General features: G+C 36.6%; 1 protein-coding gene across 4 annotated transcripts in view; it reads left to right on the top strand.

Annotated features, from left to right (window-relative positions):
- The window catches only part of LOC115925876 (receptor-type tyrosine-protein phosphatase eta-like), a 36,693-nt gene extending 21,742 nt beyond the window's left edge, over positions 1-14,951 (top strand). For 2 of the 4 annotated variants that reach the window (XM_030989925.1, XM_030989917.1), the window contains exons 2-9: positions 1,088-1,355; positions 1,899-2,147; positions 3,336-3,641; positions 8,326-8,577; positions 8,965-9,213; positions 10,147-10,452; positions 12,076-12,396; positions 12,962-14,951. In XM_030989925.1, coding sequence (XP_030845785.1) covers positions 1,088-1,355; positions 1,899-2,147; positions 3,336-3,641; positions 8,326-8,577; positions 8,965-9,213; positions 10,147-10,452; positions 12,076-12,396; positions 12,962-13,047 — 2,037 coding nt within the window. In that variant the 3' untranslated portion in view covers positions 13,048-14,951. The remainder of the gene's footprint in view (positions 1-1,087; positions 1,356-1,898; positions 2,148-3,335; positions 3,642-8,325; positions 8,578-8,964; positions 9,214-10,146; positions 10,453-12,075; positions 12,397-12,961) is intronic. The other 2 variants (XM_030989922.1, XM_030989931.1) reach the window with 2 other exon arrangements.
- Positions 14,952-22,077: the final 7,126 nt, after the last annotated feature.

The raw sequence follows: 22,077 nt of genomic DNA on the forward strand, positions 1-22,077 counted from the left end.
AATAGTAGAAATCCACTCTATTAGGACCGGATCCATTTGTTTTAGAGTGGAATCCATTCTAAATTATAGTGAAATCATTCTAAACGAGTTATCTGTATTACTATTTTGAGAGGATATCCCTACTATGTTCATGTTTGAGCGTTGATATCCATTCGACATGAAATGATACATTATATGGATCCTAAAATATGGATGTCCACTCTTGTTGATTTAGAGAGTTTTTAAGATATGCAACGTTTATAAATCGCCTATTAAAGGCCCATTGCACTACTTGCAGCTACGTGCGCCCTCTATATAACAAACAATGCCTAATCGGTGACCATTGGTCCCCCATAATCCTCTTTTTCTTATGTTAACTGAGAGCAGAGTTCATGAGATAACCACCTGTCCAGTGACCTTGCAGGGCAGTCTAATCCCTCCTGTAAACTACGGCAGATATAAGCTTTAAATTATAAGATAACAGGAATGAAATGAAAGAGGGAGAGAAAGAGATATGGGATCATTTAGCTTTCTTTATATGGTTTCTTCCCTGCTTTACCCAACCCCTCTGCCCACCTTTGAACCTCCTCTACTCTATTGATCCTAGTCGTATAAACTTTTGCACGGTGTACCGTCCCCACTAAAAGCTATGACTCTGGTTTTCATTATAGCCTTCGACCATGACTGTAATGTCTATGATTTTTATTATTATTATTATTATTATTATTATTATTTATTATTATTATTATTATTATTTTTTTTTTTTTTTTTTTTTTTTTTTTTTTTGGGGGGGGGGGGGGGGAGGGGGAGGGGGGTATTCGATTTGTTGATTTATATACCAGTGAAAAACAAACAGGTAATATAAATGCGAAGGCTACTGGTTAGGAGGTGGGGAAGGTGGTCCAAAATGTCCAAGTTGTCCTCATTTTTACTTTTTCAATGCATTTTCTTTTTTTTCTTCAAGCTTTTCTTTCTTTTTCATTCTTTCATCATTTGAAGGGGTGGGGGACGCACCCCGTGCTTCCTGTGTATACGCCACTGTGTATTAATGTAATTAATTTTCTTTTCTTCAAATGATTATCGTAAATGTACTATTATTTTTTCACAGCATGGATCAGGAATAGAATCTATCACTGTTCAGAATAGTCCGTCCTACATCAACATTTCTTGGGCGACAGCAGCAGGGTCATCATGGGACTACTACACTGTGGATGTTATCAAATCATCCCAAAGAAGCGTGGGTGGATATCCAACCAACACCATCGACACGACACATCTGATAACCGGACTCAAACCTGAAGAACAATGCACAATAGTTGTCACACCATGGACTACTGAGGGCGCTGGACGTTCATTGAATATAACCGTTACTACAGGTAACGCAATTGTGCACTTTTGAAGGAAGTAATTTTAATAGATAACATCCGGTTCCCCCGAAGGAAAGTCCCAAACCCCGCACAAAGACCCAAAACCAAACAAAAAACTAAAACAAAAACATTAATATATATATATATATATATATATATATGCATAAATATATATTTACTTCATAATTTGATAAGATTCCTGTTGTTTTTATTTCTTCATTTCAATGTCCTTCGTATTTTTCCCCTTCTGCCATTCGTCATGTTCTTATTCGAACACATAAGCCCGAATTCACAAAGCAAGGTTTGAGCTCAGACCAAGGTATGAGCTCAAACCTCCTTTTGTTTCGCCAAACCTCCTTTTGCTCTTTTCAAACCAGGTTTGTAAAAAACGCGTAAAACGCGTCATATGACGTACGAAAACCAAGGTTTGTCGACAAACCTCCTTTGTGAATTCGGGCCACAGTGTGTAGCAGCAAAATGTTAGATATATGTACAGTATGTAAAAAGATAGTCAGTTAGTATACATGCTGTATATCATTGGTTATTTTCTAGAGGCAATTGCTGAAGGAGAGATATTGGTGTCTGATGTTACGTCATCATCGGCTTTTATCCAATGGAAACCTGTCGCTGGACTCTTCTTCTATGGCATGGAGGCTGAACCAAGTGATGCCATTGAGGATACAGGGGGTATCTTTGAAGCTGAGGTCGGACTGACCATTCTACTTCCAGGAACAGTGTTTACCGTGACTTTAAGAGGTGGTAGTCCAGTCATGGACCTGGCATCAACGCAAATAAGAAGCGGTAAACGACAATAACTTGACACGTTATTATCTTAACATTAACATTCAATTATAAAATCAATTTTTAAAAGTGAGTTGAAACATAAACGCCGGGTTAAACTTTTTTTCTTCTAGATATATGAGAATTGCCAACAATTCTTTTTTACATATAGTATTCATCATTTCCTTTCAAAGCATTTATCAATTGTTTAGAATTGTCCATCCTCATTCTCATCCGCAGTTTTGAACAGAACCATTTTATGTCGTATTATAAGTAACATTACTCGTCAAATTGTATGGTTACGCACCACCCGTTATCTCATTACAAACGTCGGATTCTAAAAATAATTTTATTTTGGTTCAACACCCGTGAGTCCAATGAGTGTTATTCTTAATGGTCGGGTGAAATCCAAATGTAAATTTATTCCTGTTGATGTGCAGGGCTGCATACAACTCATATTTTGTTATTCAAACATCTAAGTATATTTCATAGATTTTGTAATATTTGTTAAAATAATTTTCTCAGACCTGCTAAGCTCCACCCTAAAAAATGCTCCAGATCTCATTCATCTTGTGACATCATTTGTCAATAATGCGTGAGCTAACACGGAACAATGCTATGTAACTTTCCCCAGCTCAGCACAAGCTCACAAAGGAATTGCATTCTTTCATATACCTCCCAATAACCTTTCTTTTCTTGGTGATGCTACAGCACGTCTGACATAGCAACTCCTATGTTGGTATTGTATGGCCTATTGTAAACATGTGGTCAGCTCTGGTGAAGCTTCCCGACCCCCCCCCCCCCCCCCCCCCACCTACTCCGTGAACGGAGGGATTTCCTTGCGTGTTACAATGTCCGGTAAAGGGGTACTTTTCACGCACCAAAGTCCGGCTCGTAGTACACAAAACCCGGCCCGTATTGACTTTACACACCGGACTTTGGGGGTGTTTTCAAAAGGAGGGACACATGCATTATGCGTACCCTAAATAACACTGAGTGGGAGGTGGGGGGGGGGGGCGAAGCTTCATTCCAACGTATCTATGAAATATATTTCAATGTTTGAATAACAAAATATGTGTTGTAATACAGCCCTGCACATCAACAGAAATCAACTTCCTATTTGGATTTCACCCCAACTTTAAAGTAACGAATACGACCGAAGCAAATCTCACTCTACGATTTTCAAATGAATTTATTTTCGTTTTGTAGCACCCGAGAGTCCAGTTAACGTTTCTCTTAAAGAAATTGGTACGACTGAAGCGACCCTCTCCTGGACCCCTCCGACCAGCCCACATGACGCATACGAGTTCTACGTCATTAATAATTCAACCAATGAGAGATCACCCACTACAACTAAACAGCGTGGTGACGTCAGTGATAACGAGGTGACGTTGACTGGTCTCTCTCCTGCTACCATCTATTCATTTGGAGTTGGATCTGTATTGAACGCCATGGATTCCTTCGGATTGCAGAGGAGTGGTCAAGATGATAACCCGACAGTGTACGGTCGAACTGGTAAGCAAATTTGAAAATTGACCTACAGTAATTAACGAGGTTTCGATCGAACCGCACCAGAGATGTATTCTCATTTTAGTGAAAATGCATCCCACCTATATAATTTAAGGAGCTTTTAAAAACGTTGATTCTCCCGCTATTCAGAGTGGTAATGTCACTCCTGGCTTGTCAGTTGCATAAGGAACCTCCTCTTAAAATTAGCTTTAAAGGTACTATGTCCTATTTGTAGGCCAACACAAATGAAAAGGTCAAATTCCAACGGCATTTCAAAGATAATACTAATTTAGAATTTCCCTAAAAAAAGGGCGGCTTGAAAATGTCTTATCTTATTTCTATAACGTACGAAAACATAAGTATAAAATGAAAAAGTATGAACCGGCAGAAGAAGACAAATTTCAATCATATAACATGTCATTTACTTCTCTTATCTGACTGTCAAGCATAGGTATTCCTTTAATTTCCTCTTAAAATGAGCATAGTTTTCTATTTCCTTTACACCATTGAGAAGGGAATTCCAATGTTTTATGGCATTGTAATAAAACGAATTTCCAATACTACCTTCTCTTTCTGGTAAGTTAAAGTTGAATCGGCTATTTCTTGTATTATAATAATGTAAGTCAGTAACAAGATCAAAGTTGGATCGAATATAATAATTCGACCTAGTATGATATATTTTATGCACGTGATGCAATACGAGTTGTTTTGATCTTTGGTCGTCTTCAAGAAAACCAGCTTTAGAAAGTTCGCTGTAGCCAACATGAGTTCTTGGACCAGAATAGTTGATAAATCTCACCATTTTGTTCTGTATAATCTTCTACTTCTTTTGATCTGACTTGTTTATGTTACTATACTATGCAGGGTTAGCATAGTCAAATAAACATTGAATAAGAGCAAAACAGAGTGTACGTCTTGCTTTTAAATCCATACAACTTTGATACCTGTACTAACATTTCAGACGAGAATTTGCTTTTTTTTACAACTGATTCTACTAAAGATGAAAATGAAATTGCGCTAGCCAACTCAATGCCTAAATACTTCACAGAATCTTTTCTCTTGATTACTTGATTATTGTGTGTCACTTTGAATTCAAATGACTTTTTAGAACTACTTTTAGAACAAAACAAAATGCTTTCTGTTTTTCCCCAAGTGTAAAGAAAGCTTATTATCAGTCATCCAATCGACACACGTAGACAGCTGTTCACTGAGCTTTTCCTCAATATATTTAGGATCAGGATTTGAATAGAGTAGTACGCTGTCATCTGCGTACAGTAATAGTTTAAAGTCTTTTATACAAATACACATATCATTTATATAACTTGAAAATAGAATTGGGCCTACAATGCTTCCCTGAGGAACACCGCATGTTATAGGCATTAGTTTGGAACGAATATCATGAATGGCCACTACTTGGTGTCGATTAGATAAGTAGGATCTGAACCAATCTAAACTTGCCTTATTAAAACCCATTAGTTGTAACTTCTTCAATAAGACGCAATGATTAACTGTATCAAAAGCTTTTTGCAGATCAAGGAGCACCATACCAACAAAGCGCTCTTGGGAAGTTTCTGTCCTTAAATAATCAGTCAAATGAATTAGACATGTTTCAGTCGAATAATCATGTCGAAAACCAGATTGAAATTCATAAATTATATCATTTTCTTTGAAGTATCTTTCAATTTGAACACAGACCGATTTTTCTAGAATCTTTGATGCTACGCTTAAAACACTAATAGGTCTATAGTTGCTAACATCAGTTTTATCTTTCTTTTTATAAAGTGGAGTCACTTTTGCTATTTTCATATCCTCTGGAAAAGTACTCGTCAAGATAGATAGGTTCTTTAAGTAACTTAGAGGCTTAAATAAAACCTTCGCACCATCTTTTAGGAATTTAGCTGGAATCATGTCTAAGTCCAGGGGCGGCAATCCCGGGGGGGGGGGAGAGGAAGGGGGACACGTCCCCCCTCAATTTTGTTTAGGGGGGATCGCCCCCCCCCCCTCAAAATTTGAAAAGCGCAAAAAAAATGTATAGCAAATACTGACTAAATACTGCAACTCACATTTGGGCTCTGGAAGGCCCAAGAGTGCAGTGTTTAGACAAATAAAAATGCAAAAATCTTCTCACTCGGGAGCTACGCTCCTTCGCATAATATCCTTCAAAATGTTCAAGTAAATGCCGAGAAAAGTGAAGTGTGAACAAAGTATAGGCCTATTGCTTGTTTTTAACAATAGTTTTGCTAAGATTGTAATTTTGTAATACAACAAAACTTCAAAAACCTGTGAGGGGGTAGTTACTTCCGTTACGTCACCCCTCTCATTCACTATTGCTCCCTCGCACTTGCGGGGGGCTTTGGAGGCAGTTCCCCCCAAATGAAATTCAAACGTGGTTTATTTCTAATTCGATACCAGTGATTTACATAATGTTGCTGAAATGGCATGATAATTCCCTGAGCTTCCGGGGGCTTTGCCCCCTGGACCCCACCAAGGACCCGAAGGCGGGTCGCCTTGTTGCTCATCTGACCGTAAATAAATGCCTAAAACGCCTGAGCTTCCGGGGGCTCTGCCCCCTGGACCGCACTCCAATTAGTGACATGCGTGCCAGTGTCACAAATAAGGTATCAAGATATGCTCATCTGACCGTAAATATATGCCTAAAACCCTTGAGGTTCCAGGGGCTCCGCCCCTGGGTGCTCACCTGACCTTAATAAATGCCTAAAACCCCTGAGCTTCATGGGGCTCCACCCCCCCCCCCCGCCAATTTTTTTTTTTTTGCTCATTTCGCCACTCGTCCCTCACATTTCGTCTCCCCGGTCATGAAAAGAAATCGCCGCCCCTGTGTCTAACCCAGTACTTTTGGAAACATTCAACTTACGTAACTCTTTGAAAACAAATTGTTCACTGATTGGTAATAACTCGAAGCTGTTTTCACGTAAACCTTTCCTTTCGTAAAAATCACGAATACAATCATTGTCTGCGCTGAAAAAGTCTTTGGAAGGCGGGGGGGGGGGGGGTCGTCTACTAATTTGGCAGCCACATTTATGAAATGAGAATTGAATTCATCAGCGAAGGCCATCTTATTATGACATAATTCCCCATCAATTTTAATGACAGATTCTTGTTCTTTTCGCTTCTTATTTTTTTTAACCCTAAGCTTTTTAGATTCTGCCAAAGCCTTTTCGAATCTTGTTTATTTTCTTTTTTCTTGTTTTGTAAGTAATCGAGTTAAGCCTTTTTCACCTCTCTTTGGACCATATTTCTTAATACTCTGTATCTTTATAAAGCGTCTCATCTTTTGCTCTTTTCTTCAATTTTTTGTATACTATATTTCGCTCTTGAATTAGGGAAAGAATGTTCTTAGTCACCCAAGTTTTTGATCTTTGTTTTATTCTAATCCGTTTCAGTGGCGCTATCATATTCAAATTTGAGATAAAAACATGTTGAAATACTGACCATGCCTCATTTACATCTGTACAGTCAGTTATTCCTGACCAATCAACAACAGATAGTTGAAGATTGAAAGACTCTTCTGTATATTTTTTCATGGATCTGATATCATTAGTCCTGTGATGACCTATAGCCAGTCTAATATTTTTCCGTGTACAGAAAGTAAAAGAATGGTCGCTAATACCTAGATCAATGACACCACTTTGACTTATTTTGTTTTCTTTGGTACAACCAACATGATCCAGTAGAGAAGAACATGTAGGTGTAACGCGTGTTGCCTCTTTAATGAGTTGACTAAACCCGTGAAGACTCAACAAGTCAATATATTTTTTAGCCAGTGGCGATTTGTGAAGAAGACAAATATTCGTATCTCCTAAACGAATTATTTCTTCATCCTTCTTTAATGTATCAAGAATATTGGACAATTTCTCGATAAACAAGTTGTTTTTCGGAGGTCGATACAGAACGCCAACAACAATTGGTTTTGATCTTGGTATTAGAAAATTTATCCACAGGGATTCTGTATCTCCAGTACTTATAGCATCCATAATATTAAATGCAATATAATTTCTGATATAGAAACATACACCACCTCCAGAGCCAGAGGATCGATCATGGCGTATGATTTTATATCCGTCTATTTCAATTTCTTCATCATTTATGGAATTGTTTAACCATGTTTCAGTGAAAGCAATAATAGACAGCATTTTTCTTTTAAAAAAGAATTCTAAGTTCCGATGTCTTGTTTAGGATAGACCTCACATTAAGGTGTAAAAAAGGAAGACCTTTAACTTTAAACTTTTCTTCAAATTCTTGATAAAGAGAAGTGTTTTCATCTCTGAGGTTTGGCTGAATTATTCTTGCTATCGCTTGCTTTTCAGGTGTAACGCGCGTTACCTTAAAATAGTTTTCTTTTAGTCTATCCTCACTTTGGCTTTCTTTTTCTAGACAATCGTCAGTAAATAATGAGTCACAAAAAGATGACAGACAACATGTTAAACAATTCCACTTCTCATCAGGGCATTCATAATATAACCTGCGGTACTCTGAAAAACTGATAGCTTGACAATTAGTGTGAAACCATTTTTTACAATTAGAACACAGAAGGCCGTGTTGATTATATTTAACTGGTTTTTCACAGTTCCCACAAGGAAACTTATATTTCCGACCGCCAACTATAATTTTCGGATCATCACTTGATTTTGTCAAACTTTCACTTAATTCAATACCTTTCTTCAAATAGAATCTATCACTGTTCAGAATAGTCCGTCCTACATCAACATTTCTTGGGCGACAGCAGAAGGGTCATCATGGGACTACTACACCGTGGATGTTCTCAAATCATCCCAACAAAGCGTGAATGGATATCCAACCAACACCACCGACACGACACATCTGATAACCGGACTCAAACCTGAAGAAAAATACAAAATAGTTGTCACACCATGGACTACTGAGGGCGCTGGAAATTCATTGATTAAAACCGTTACTACAGGTAACGCAATTGTGCATTATTGAAGCAAGTAATTTTGAAGAAAACACCCGGTCCCGGGACCCGGTCCCTCCAAAGGAAACCCCAACCCCGCACAAAGACCCAAAACCAATATATATATATATATATATATATATATATATATATATATATATATATGTATGTATAAATATATATTTACTTCATAATTTGATAAGAATCCTGTTGTTTTTATTTCTTCATTTCAATGTCCTTATTTTTCCCCTTCTGCCATTCGTCATGTTCGTAGTGAAATGTTTACAATCTTATTCGAACACACAGTGTGTAGCAGCAAAATGTTAGATATATGTACAGTATGTAAAAAAGATAGTCAGTTAGTATACATGCTGTATATCCTTGGTTATTTTCCAGAGGCCATTGCTGAAGGAGAGATATTGGTGTCTGATGTTACGTCATCATCGGCTTTTATCCAATGGAAACCTGTCGCTGGACTTTCCTTCTATGACATGGAGGCTGAACCAAGTGATGCCATTGAGGGTACAGGGGGTATCTTTGAAGCTGAGGTCGGACTGACCATTCTACTTCCAGGAACAGTGTTTACCGTGACTTTAAGAGGTGGTAGACCAGTCATGGACCTGGCATCAACGCAAATAAGAAGCGGTAAACGACAATAACTTGACACATTTTTATCTTAACATTAACATTCAATTATAAAATCAATTTTTAAAAGTGAGTTGGAACATAAACGCCGGGTTAAACTTTTTTTCTTCTAGATATATGAGAATTGCCAACAATTCTTTTTTACATATAGTATTTATCATTTCCTTTCAAATCATTTATCAATTGTTTAGAATTGTCCATCCTCATTCTCATCCGCAGTTTTGAACAAAACCATTTTATGTCGTATTATAAGTAACATTACTCGTCAAATTGTATGGTTACCCACAGGCCACCACCCGTTATCTCATTACAAAAAAATAATTTTATTTTGGTTCAACACCCGTGAGTCCAGTGAGTATTATGCTTAATGGTCGGGTGAAATCCAAATATAAATTTGGTCCTGTTGATGTGCAGGGCTGCATACAACTCATATTTTGTTATTCAAACATCTAAATATATTTCATAGAAAATAATTTTCTCAGTCCTGCTAAGCTCCATCCTAAAAAAAAATGCTCCAGATCAAATTCCTCTTGTGACATCATCTGTCAATCATGAGTGAGCTAACATGAGACAATGGTATGGAACTTTCCCCAGCCTAGCACAAGCTCACAAAGGAATTGCATTATTTCATATAATACCTCCACCTTATCTTTTTTTTCCTGGTGATGCTACATCACGTCTGACATAGCAACTCCTATTTTGGTATTGTATGGTCTATTGTAAAAAGGTGGTCAGCACTGGCGAAGCTTCATTCCAACGTCTCTATGAAATATATTTAGATGTTTGAATAACAAAATATGAGTTATAATGCAGCCCTGCACATCAACAGAAGTCAACTTTATATTTGGATTTCACCCCAACTTTAAATTAAAGAATACGACCGAAGCAAATGTCACTCTACGATTTTCAATTGATTTTATTATCGTTTTGTAGCACCCGAGAGTCCAGTTAGCGTTTCTCTTAAACAAACTGGTACGACTGAAGCGACCCTCTCATGGACCCCTCCAACCAGCCCACATGACGCATACGAGTTCTACGTCATCAATAATTCAACCAATGAGAGATTACTAATTCCAAATAAACAGCGTGATGACGTCAGTGAAAACGAGGTGACGTTGACTGGTCTCTCTCCTGCTACCATCTATTCATTTGGAGTTGGATCTGTATTGAACGCCACGGATTCCTTCGAATTGCAGAGGAGTGGTCAAGATGATAACCCGACAGTGTACGGTCGAACTGGTAAGCAAATTTGAAAATTGACCTACACGAATTAATGAAATTTCGAGCGAACCGCACCAGAGATGTATTCTCATTTTAGTGAAAATGCATCCTACCTATATAATTTAAGGAGCTTTTAAAAACGTTGACTCTCCCACTATTCAGAGTTGTGATGTCACTTTCGGCTTGTCAGTTGCATAATGAACCTCCTCTTAAAATTAGCTTTAAAGGTACTATGTCCTATTTGTAGGCCAACAAAAATGAAAAGGTCAAATTCCAACGGCATTTCAAAGATAATACTAATTTAGAACTTCCCTAAAAAAAGGGCGGCTTGAAAATGTCTTAAAGTGGGAAAATAACGTTTATTAGTTGTCGAATCGACTTAAGAGCTATAGAGCCAGTAAGTACTAATAGACTGATTTTCCCGGGATCGCCGCCCCTGACAATACTTCAGATTTACGTATACTGCCATCTGTTGCTGAAAATGCACCTTGAGCTTCGGGGGCTCCGCCCCCTGTCCCCACTTTGAAAAACGTTCAGCGGGGCCTGCAATTAAGAGTGGGGGGGGGGTGCAGATTTGCTCATTACGCCACTGACAGCAGCATAAACAATATATACATTTAAGGATACAAAGAAAACACAACAATAATAGAAATAATAACAATAACAAAACTGACATGTAAATTTAAAAATGGCATTAAAAATTGAAGATACCCCCAAGTTGAGGGTGGAACTCTTTTTACATATTGTACCCCTAATTGGTTTGTGCACACACGTACAATAATTGTCCGTTGGTCCGTTTGCAGGTAAAATTGTCCAGGAAAAGAATATGTGTACGTCTTTCCTATTTTAGTTTATCGTGTTGATTGGGAAAGATAGAGTTGTTTATTAAGGGAAATTAACAAAAGTGTGATGGAAAGATTTTGTGGGTTTTATCTGTAGCCACTGAAGTAAACACACATCTCTCTCTATATCGTTCAAAAAGGGTTGATCATTCAGATATGCCACGTCAAACCGCGATGGTTTTAAAATACAAATGTGTACATTAATGGCAAGTATGCGCAACAAGGTTACCACGTGTATACACTTATCGCTATAATTTAAAGGTAAAGATCAGTTCTGGTCATGCGATTGCACTGTGAAAGAAACATCGTGGAATCGATCAGAAAAGGTTGATCATCTAGCATTATAAGTATAAGTGTGTACTCCAAGGTTCTGGAATCATCAAAATAATAAGAAATTTGGCCCAGTCTTGGTAAAGTTACAGCACTGTACGCAGAAAGATGTATATAGGACTACGCGACCCGTGCTTGACACGTGCGCGATATCTATTTGGTCCTAACAGATATAATAATTTACCAAATATATCAATTAGTAGGCGGTTTCCCGGCAAAATTTGTATCATCATGTATTAGTCAAAACATGTTCTTCCACATGATTGGTGATAAGAGCTTCCATTTCATTTTTTGAGAGGGGGCGTTTCCAAAACTGGTCTTTACCTTTAAGATAAAGGAATATCAAGAGTGTTACACTTACGTCATAAAAAAACAAACAAAAAACAACAACAACACAACAAAATGGCCGTTTACCAGAGAACGAGGCTTAATGGTAATCTAATGGTCCATATTTTCCCCATACCTATAGGACCAGAGGCTCTGCAGAGGATCGAGTTAATCGCTGTCAGCGACGATTCTGTCACGGTAATGCTGACACCCCCAAGAAGCCGCCATAATGGATACGAGCGCTTCCTCTTCAATCCACCCACCACTGATTCACCACGTATCACGACCATACAGAGAGAAGACGACATGACTTACATCTGGACGGAGTCTGGGTTATCACCTTTTAACGTCTTCACTTTAGAGGTTGGAACGTTTCTCAACGCGGAGGGCCCCTTTCCGATGCAGAAGAGTGAAGATAATCTATCGTGGACGTTCCAAAAGGAGCCCCAAACGGGTAACTTCTGTAATATAACTACTCCTACTCCAACTACTACTGCTATTTCTACTGCAAATACTAACACAAATGATGAAAATTATAAGAATAGTTATCTATCATCAAAACCTGTTTTGCTCTTGATGTAAGGGTTGTTGTGTTGCTATGCTGTATCCAAACTATGAACTTCAAATATCACTTCTCGTCAAGTGTTTAAACCACTCGTCTATGACACCTCTACAAACATTGGTCAATGAAACAAAATATAAGAGTACCCATGGTCGGTTTAAGTTGAATCTGTAAAAGTAAGTTTATTTCAAGTAATGAATGAATGAATGAACTTGAATTTGAAATCATTTCCAAGCAAAATACAATTCAAATCTCTCAAATGTATTTCATAAAGGGATTGCAAATACTCATGGAATGACTAATGACATGAGAATCATTTAGGTTCATTTTCCAACACAATGTTTGCATTATAATGTCTTATTATTATCATATCTTTGACTTAAAAAATATGTGTTATTATTTTACTTCAAGTATATGACAAATACTCACACGAGTTCTTATATATTTTTTTCTCTCCGTTTTGTAGATGACGGTACAGGGAATGCCGTCTCACCTACTCTGCATTACACTCTGCTTATCATCCCTGCACTCCTGGCTGTCTTTCTGGTGTGAAGTCAATGTGACTGTTATCTGTTTACCCCACGCTTTCGCTGAAAAATTTAATGGAGATGGTGTAGATAATTAGAAATGATTTTATGTCACATCCGATTTTGTTGTTGTTGTTGACAGTGTCGGTGTTTATGTCCAGACACCTTTCTCAGACGATTACTTGCAGACTGTAATGAGGTACCAGGGGGCATGCATAGGCCTACCCATTGGCTATCGCCAAAACGTAATTTTTGGCGATCGAAGAACTGGCAGCAAACTTTAGTCTGCTACACACAAGTTTAGACTTAGATAGCGAAAATATCACATAGTAGGTCAATAATTTTGGATGTGTCATAGTACGTTTTTGTAATTCAAAATTAAATCTAATTGTAATGCTAAACAAACAGCTTGACCAAGATGCCCTGTATTAACATTGATTAACAATCACAGAAGACTAGTTGATATTAGGATATGTTACTTGTTTCAATATTAACAAGCACGATTATTAACAAAGGAAATATGAGTATAGAAAATTGTGTATAAATTACATTTAAAAAAAAAAAAAAGTAGATAAGGGAAAAGACAAGGTCATATTTTATTATTAACAATACAGGACTAATACTTCATATCATTCATGATGGAATACGTGAAAATATATTAACGGACACGTTTAGCATGACGTCTGTTTCGAGTCACAAGGGCGTTAATTCTTGAATTTCTTTAAAGTCTTTGACCATTTGTTTTTAATCAAAATATCATAGTGTTATTGCGTATGATGGACTTATGTGGAATCGCTACTTGTCATTTCCAATTTATTAGGGAATTTAAGCAAACGTTATGTAACATTAGTTGTCATCATGAAGTCTAATCATCAGTGATTATGCGACTCTAGTGTTCTTGTTAGGAATTATTGTGGTCTTGTGGACAAGTTACCGGACTATAGATCATTAAGGTCCAAAATCCGAATCCTAGCCACGGCGCTAATGTTATTTGTAGATTTACATTATGTACGTTATCTAAAGGCTTAAATGGCCGAGTTGCTCATTGGCGAGATTTCAAAATAATTTTTATAATTTACCCATTTGTACTATTCATGTTTTGATTCTTGTTAATTCTATGCCAGGTCTACCTCAAACTTTCATGCAGTATATTCTCTTGAAGTTCATGGTTCCACTACAGTGCACCATAGTTTTTATTCATATATAGTCTAACTTGTCATAAATGATATCATACCGGAAGTGAATTGGTATGAAAGGTCATATGAGTTTAAACAGGACGGTGTATAAGGATTGTATGCTAATATTTTTCGTGATACAAATTGAAATGCACAGAAAATATTAGCATACAATCCTTACACACCGTCCTGCTTAACTCATACCCATATGTTTGCCTGTCAACTATATATGTTATTTTGTGGTAGTTTGGCACAACACAAATTAAGAGGATTTGGGGGAAGGGCGGTTTAGGGTAAGGCTGGGCCAAATAACATTAATTTCTAGTTTCTCGTCTCTCCAGCCTTCCCTCGTTAGGTCCGCACCAGTCTGTTATTACTATTTTTCTTATTATTTGATAAGGAATTTGAAATAAAATGAATAAGAATGTGATATCTAGACAACGAGATTCTGAAGAAGATAAGATTTTCCCTTTTTTGTTCCTGCGTACATTAGTGCAACAAACAAACGAGAATGAAGGAACAAAAATGTGTGCGAAATCGACCCCATGGCATTTGTATATTAAGGAAAAATGAATCCCTTCTCCTTGTTTAAATAAAATCGGATTGTTTTAGGAATATTTTTTTACTTGACCCGTGGGAATTATTGGCTTTTGTGATGAAGGAAAATGTAAATTTACTCAGAATTCACTCAGAGGGAAAGACATATTAATGGCAGTTAGTCCCTTTTGCACACTTGTTTAACTTGTTTAAAATATATCTTTCAGATATCATGTGAGAATTTCATCAGTCATAGGTTCTTTGTAAGAAATGAAAATCTAGCACAGTTTTTCATCGTAATAACAGTCGACATAATTTTGAAATACGTACCAAAATTTGTTCAAATTCAGAACATGAATATTTGGAATTAAACATTCAAGACTTATTAGTCTAAAGTTATTTTCTATTTTTGTTTCATTCGCTGGGAGTTTCCTAATAATATACCTCTTCAATATACCACTGGATAAACGGCACTTCAGAGTTTTAGGTCTGCACAAGAGACAACCCACCTTTAAAGCTGTGTGCTTTTCAGTGAATATGTGACCCACTGCTTTCAAGAATTTGTTTCCGGAACTGGAACTCACGATAAGCTGTGCCATATGAATTTGGAAAGAACATAATACAAATGGATGGGGCTACACATTTAAAAATGCTAAGCATCTTATTTTTGTCAATTTATAGTGTACTGAGAAATTATTCAATTGATTTTGCGCTATAATTAAAAGAAAAAATGTGTATGTTTGTCAATTATGCAATATTGATATAATGATATGAATGAAATATGAAAAGAATTGATATCATTTTAACGATATGATATGAAAGCTGTATTTGTATATGTTTTAGAATGCCAAGGGTTTCTATGAAAACTAGTTATTGTATAAGAGTTGTAGATAGTGTGTATCATGGGATAATAATTGCAATTTATATAATTATCGATAAAATGTGCTTCCTACGATGTGTCTGTAGAATATGTCTGTATGAGGTTTAAATATATAACACAGAATGTCTTTCTTCTTCTTGTTCTTCTTCTTGTTATTATCATTATTATCATCATTATCATTGTTATTGTCATTATAGTTATTTTTAGTATGGCTATTTTATACTATTTTTCTTCTTCTATTTGTTTATATCATTATCATTATTATCATTATTGTTGTTATTATTACTGTTACTACTCTGCGAATGATACATAATGAGACCTTTATTACAGCAAGTCATGTCAATTAAATTACAGTCAATGAAATAATAAATACATTTTAGAAGAATATACCTTTTACCTTCTCTTCCCGATCCTTTGCTTGCGTCTACTGAAGTTGACTTTTGGTGAACGTGCGTATCATATTTTCGTTTTTGTTTATAGTATTCACAATGGGGATCAGAAAGCAGTCATAGTGACGATTTGAGCTATTATATAATTTTTGATTTACTTGACCCTCAATCCAAGGGGTGAGGGTTCGAATCCCAGCCCGGCACTATTTGACTTAAAGCTGACCACGGATACGCCTTTATGTTGATTTATCAACCAATTTTTGTAGAGGAGTCATAGTCGAAGGGTTGAAACAATTGATCCCGGTATGGCACTTTTATCCATTGCCAAGATATTAACCCACCTTTGCCACTCTCCACCCAAGTGTTTAATGGTACTCGGTTAGATATGAAAGTAATTGTAGTTTGCTCAGCATTGATTGGAATGTTTCCCAGGGAGCGGAGAATGTGCATACATTGTTTGCGGGCAAGCCTGAATCTCATGTGTTGTTGTTGGTTAGTGTTTTAAGGGCAATCAGTGAATTTTGACGTTCATCACTAACACTTTTTTCTTCTTAATTCTTTTAATTTTTTTTACTTAAATCATATGTAATAATATAGGATTTTCGGGCCAAATTCACGAGTTTGTCATTAAAATTAATTTGTCTTGCGTTCAAATTCAGCGGTTTTAGTGCTGTCAGGTATATACTGGGTTTATATTCCTTTTTCTAGTTTTCAAATCTATGAAGTTTTCCTTAGAATCCTTGTTTGTTTCATTAAAATTAATGAATAATGTGCTTCTTTCCCTATTTGGTCATTCGATTTGGCGCAACACGATTTCTGACATCGCGAAGGTGTACGAATTCATTTGTAGCATTCAAATTAGCGCTTCGTGCTCTTAAATTGATGGTCAATATGCATTTCTCGTTTATTACACACCTTGTATAGCTCATTCTTTTTATTTCATTGTTTTTTTTCATGTGTATTTCGTCATATTTCATTTTATTGCATTTATACCCTTATACTTATTATATTTTTTTGATATTCATCATCTTTTAAGTTTGAATGTTAAAAAAAAAATCGACTTGCATCTATATACGGACTTAATGGTTTCAATATATTTTTACATTTTTAGGTAAGGAAGTTGTTTCTCTTGTGTTTCATCATAATTCTATCATAATTTCATTTTGGAGGAAGGGTACAATATTGTGACTGGGGTAGGTATTTTTATATCCCCACCATTCCGGGGTATATGAACATATGTCCGTGCATAAATGCCATATCCCTTGATTTCACCCCTTCTTTAGCTAATGTCTGACTACACCCATATGCATTGTCCTCAAAATTAATGAATGGAATAACAGAAAAGACCCAATGGCAAATCATGCATTTAATTTCATTATTTAAAAACTGTAAACGTGTGTTGCATTTCTTCCCCCTAACATTCCTAACTTGAATGAACACAATTCGAATACGATTGACAGTTGTTAATATAAATGATAGGAATGACGCCTCGATAAGTGACGATTAATTTGAATGCTAGTTGAGCAGTTTCTAAATTAAATGACAGATCAATGAAACCCTTCGACCAAAATCCTAAATTAAATACATAAACGGGAAAATTGAATGATAATTTGCATGGCAAAGCCGATCTGCGCCAATTTAAATGCAAAGTAAATGAATTCGAATGACAAACTCGCGAATTACGCCGGGAAATCCTATATCAAAAAAGATTAAATGGAAGGACCCTATGTAGTAGTAATATTTAAAACTATAAACAATCTCGCACGTAGATGGCGTAAATATTCTGAAGCGACTCGATAACAGCCCGCCTGATATTGCGCAATCCACTTCTAGGCGGGTATTTCCACGTCTATATGAAGTAGTCTTTGCAACACACAACTCCGGTCAACGTACCCTCTGAAGTTAAGACAATTGTTTTTGCTCATACAATATGACTATTCCGAGATGATTTAACTTAGCCTTTCGTTTAATAGCATTTTGTAAAGCTTTATTTGTCTAACAGACGTGTTTTTTGAGGAGCCCAAACAAATTAACCTGTTGGGTAAGATGACATTTTCAACTAATAAACCTACGGGCATAATGTACTTTTCTAATCTACTTTAAAAAAAATAGGTTTTGCTTGATCTCTAGTTTCGCTGCTTGTTTTGTATCCATTATTAGTATTGTTGTAATTATTTTTCCCTTGGCCCTCTCTTTTTGATTTACAACCTAAATAGAAATATCAGAGAATTACCAGCCATTATTTGTCACAGTACAAAGTCTGTGTTCACAGACTATTCATATTGGGGAATCCCCGTTATTTGGTTTGCGCTGTTAGCGGGGAAAAGTGACCAAGCGGAAGCTAGCAGCCTTTTTTAGCAGCCAAACTGATATCGATATCGCATACGGACGCTGTGTTGAACAATATGAACGCACTCCGTTTAGCTGCTAACCGTAGTCTCCGCAAGGAGACACGGACAGGAGTAGTCTTCGGTCTAGTCGTTGTTTTTCTCCTTAAATTTTAGGAGATAACAATTTGTTATTTTGAGAATTAAGATGGATAAAATGATTATTTTAAACCATTTAATATAAAAAATTTAAAATAATCACAACATTAAAGTAAGAAAAAAGCATAAGAAAGGTCCAAATTAACAAAAATTAGAAATATATTACCCTTCTGCTTATTATTATCATTATAATTATGTTTATCATTAGAATTTAAATTTATATCTTATTGGAGGGTCATCCCCCTCCTAGACACACACATAACACACACATATTATGTACACCAAATACATGTACCCTAACATACGAAGTATGCGTTATGCTTAGTTTGTCAACATTTGTTGATATTCGCTCAGATTAGACCTTTTTAATGTCGGCTGCTACAATTTGTGCACCTCGCATTCGATGAGGTATATAATAATCTACATTTCATGTGAGTTTCAGCTCATTTAAAGCAAATGGGAATTGGCGGCGAATGTATTACCCCTCCCCCCTTCCTATATGCTCTGAAAGATATTTGCGCTATTCGTTAAGGTTTGTTCTCGACATTGGTTTATATTCGCTCAAATTAGACCTTTTTAACGTCGGCTGCTACTATTTGTGCACCCCGCATTCGATGAGGTATATAATAATCTACATTTCATGTGAGTTTCAGTTCATTTAAAGCAAATTGGAATTGGCGGCGAATGTATTACCCCTCCCCCCTTCCTATATGCTCTGAAAGATATTTGCGCTATTCGTTAAGGTTTGTTCTCGACATTGGTTTATATTCGCTCAAATTAGACCTTTTTAACGTCGGCTGCTACTATTTGTGCACCCCGCATTCGATGAGGTATATAATAATCTACATTTCATGTGAGTTTCAGTTCATTTAAAGCAAATTGGAATTGGCGGCGAATGTATTACCCGCCCCCCCCCCCAACCTATATACTCTGAAAGGTATATGCGCTATTCGTTAAGGTTTGTTCTGGACATTGGTTGATATTCGCTCAAATTAGACCTTTTTAATGTCGGCTGCTACAATTCGTGCATCCCGTATTCGATGAGGTATATAATAATCTACATTTCATGTGAGTTTCAACTCATTTAAAGCAAATAGGAATTGGCGGCGAATGTATTACCCCCCCCCCCTTCTATATAGTTAAGGTTTAAGGTAATTTAAGGTAATTCGTTAAGGTTTGTTCTCGACATTGGTTGATATTCGCTCAAATTAGACCTTTTTAATGTCGGCTGCTACAATTCGTGCATCCCGTATTCGATGAGGTATATAATAATCTACATTTCATGTGAGTTTCAGCTCATTTAAAGCAAATGGGAATTGGCGGCGAATGTATTACCCCCCCCCCTTCTATATAGTCAACACGTTATATGCGCAATTCGTTAAGGTTTGTTCTCGACATTGGTTAATATTCGCTCAAATTAGACCTTTTTAATGTCAGCTGCTACAATTCGTGCATCCCGTATTCGATGAGGTATATAATAATCTACATTTCATGTGAGTTTCAGCTCATTTAATGCAAACTGGAATTGGCGGCGAATGTATTTACCCCCCCCCCCTAAATACTCTTAAAGATTATATGGGATTTTCGTTAAGGTTTGTTCTGGACATTGGTTAATATTCGCTCAAATTAGACATTTTTAATGTCGGCTGCTACAATTTGTGCACCCCGTATTTGATGGGGTATAATCTACATTTCATGTGAGTTTCAGCTCATTTAAAGCAAATGGGAATTGGCGGCGAATGTATTACCCCCCCCCCCCTTCTATATAGTCAACACGTTATATGCACAATTCGTTAAGGTTTGTTCTCGACATTGGTTGATATTCGCTCAAATTAGACCTTTTTAATGTCGGCTGCTACAATTTGTGCACCCGCATTCGATGAGGTATATAATAATCTACATTTCATGTGAGTTTCAGCTCATTTAAAGCAAATGGGAATTGGCGGCGAATGTATTACCCCCCCCCCCCCCCCCCCTTCTATATAGTCAACACGTTATATGCGCAATTCGTTAAGGTTTGTTCTCGACATTGGTTGATATTCGCTCAAATTAGACCTTTTTAATGTCGGCTGCTACAATTTGTGCACCCGCATTCGATGAGGTATATAATAATCTACATTTCATGTGAGTTTCAGCTCATTTAATGCAAGTGGGAATGGGCGGCGAATGTATTCCCCCCCCCCCCTTCCAGCCGACATTAAAAAGGTCTAATTTGAGAATTTGAGTGAATATCAGCCAATGTCCAGCACAAACTTTTACGAATAGCGCATATATCTTTGAGAGTATTTAGGGAGGGGGGGGGGGGGGGGGGGGGGGGGGGGGGGGGGGTAATACATTTGCCGCCAATTCCCATTTGCTTTAAATGAGCTGAAACGTCCATGAAATGTATATTATTATATACCTCATCGAATGCAGGGTGCACAAATTGTAGCAGCGGACATTAAAAAGGTCTAATTTGAGCGAATACTGGGCCATTTTCAAGAACAAAACTGAGCATAACGCATACTTCGTAGGTTAGGGTATGTGTGTATGTGTGTGTCTAGGAGGGGGATGACCCTCCAATAAAATATAAATTTTAATTCTAATGATAAACATAATTATAATGATAATAATAAGCAGAAGGGTAATATATTTCTAATTTTTGTTAATTTGGACCTTTCTTATGCTTTTTTCTTACTTTAATGTTGTGATTATTTTAAATTTTTTATATTTAATGGTTTAAAATAATCATTTTATCCATCTTAATTCTCAAAATAACAAATTGTTATCTCCTAAAATGTAAGGAGAAAAACAACGACTAGACCGAAAACTACTCCTATCCGTGTCTCCTTGCAGAGACTACGGTTAGCAGCTAAACGGAGTGCGTTCATATTGTTCAACACAGCGTCCGTATGCGATATCGATATCAGTTTGGCTGCTAAAAAAGGTCGCTAGCTTCCGCTTGGTGAAAAGTGAGATCGGTTTACGTTATATCTATATGTTAGACTTTTCAACGTTATTGCTACCGTGTATGTGACTATGTATTAAACTGGACAATCTATAAATCTGACATCTGCGAGAAAAAAAAATCACTCACGGGGTAAGTTTTGTATATATATCAAGTTTTCATCCATGTTACATACTATTATGTTTTTAACTGGAAAAAACTATACTAGTAGCACAAACGACAGCAGTAAATGTGTTCTGGTTATAGGTGAGTACAGGAAACTACATGCTTCATGTAGCATCCCGATGATTATTAAAGTATTGATATTCGAAAAACCACCACTATTCGGGTTGCGACAATTATTCTTATATATCATATTTAGTGTATATTTATGTTGCAATAACATGTTTACCAGAATAAAGTTTTTTGTCCCCTCCTCCCATCTTTTGGGGTTGTTCTCTTTGTCTGATTTTGAAACTGGAAAGATTATGCAGGCAAGCATACAATAATGTGCCCATAGGCCTATGTTTATTATGATTAGATGGTTTAGCGTCAGGGAAATGCATGGTCCTCTATTTTGTTTTCTTTGTTTCATTGAGTTAGTTTATTTATTTGTTTGTTTATTTTGATGATAATCCTTATTTGTCAAGTTTTTATTCCAC

The sequence above is a fragment of the Strongylocentrotus purpuratus genome, unplaced genomic scaffold, assembly GCF_000002235.5.
Source record: "Strongylocentrotus purpuratus isolate Spur 01 unplaced genomic scaffold, Spur_5.0 spur5_contig_843, whole genome shotgun sequence".
In the NCBI taxonomy this organism is placed as follows: domain Eukaryota; kingdom Metazoa; phylum Echinodermata; class Echinoidea; order Camarodonta; family Strongylocentrotidae; genus Strongylocentrotus; species Strongylocentrotus purpuratus.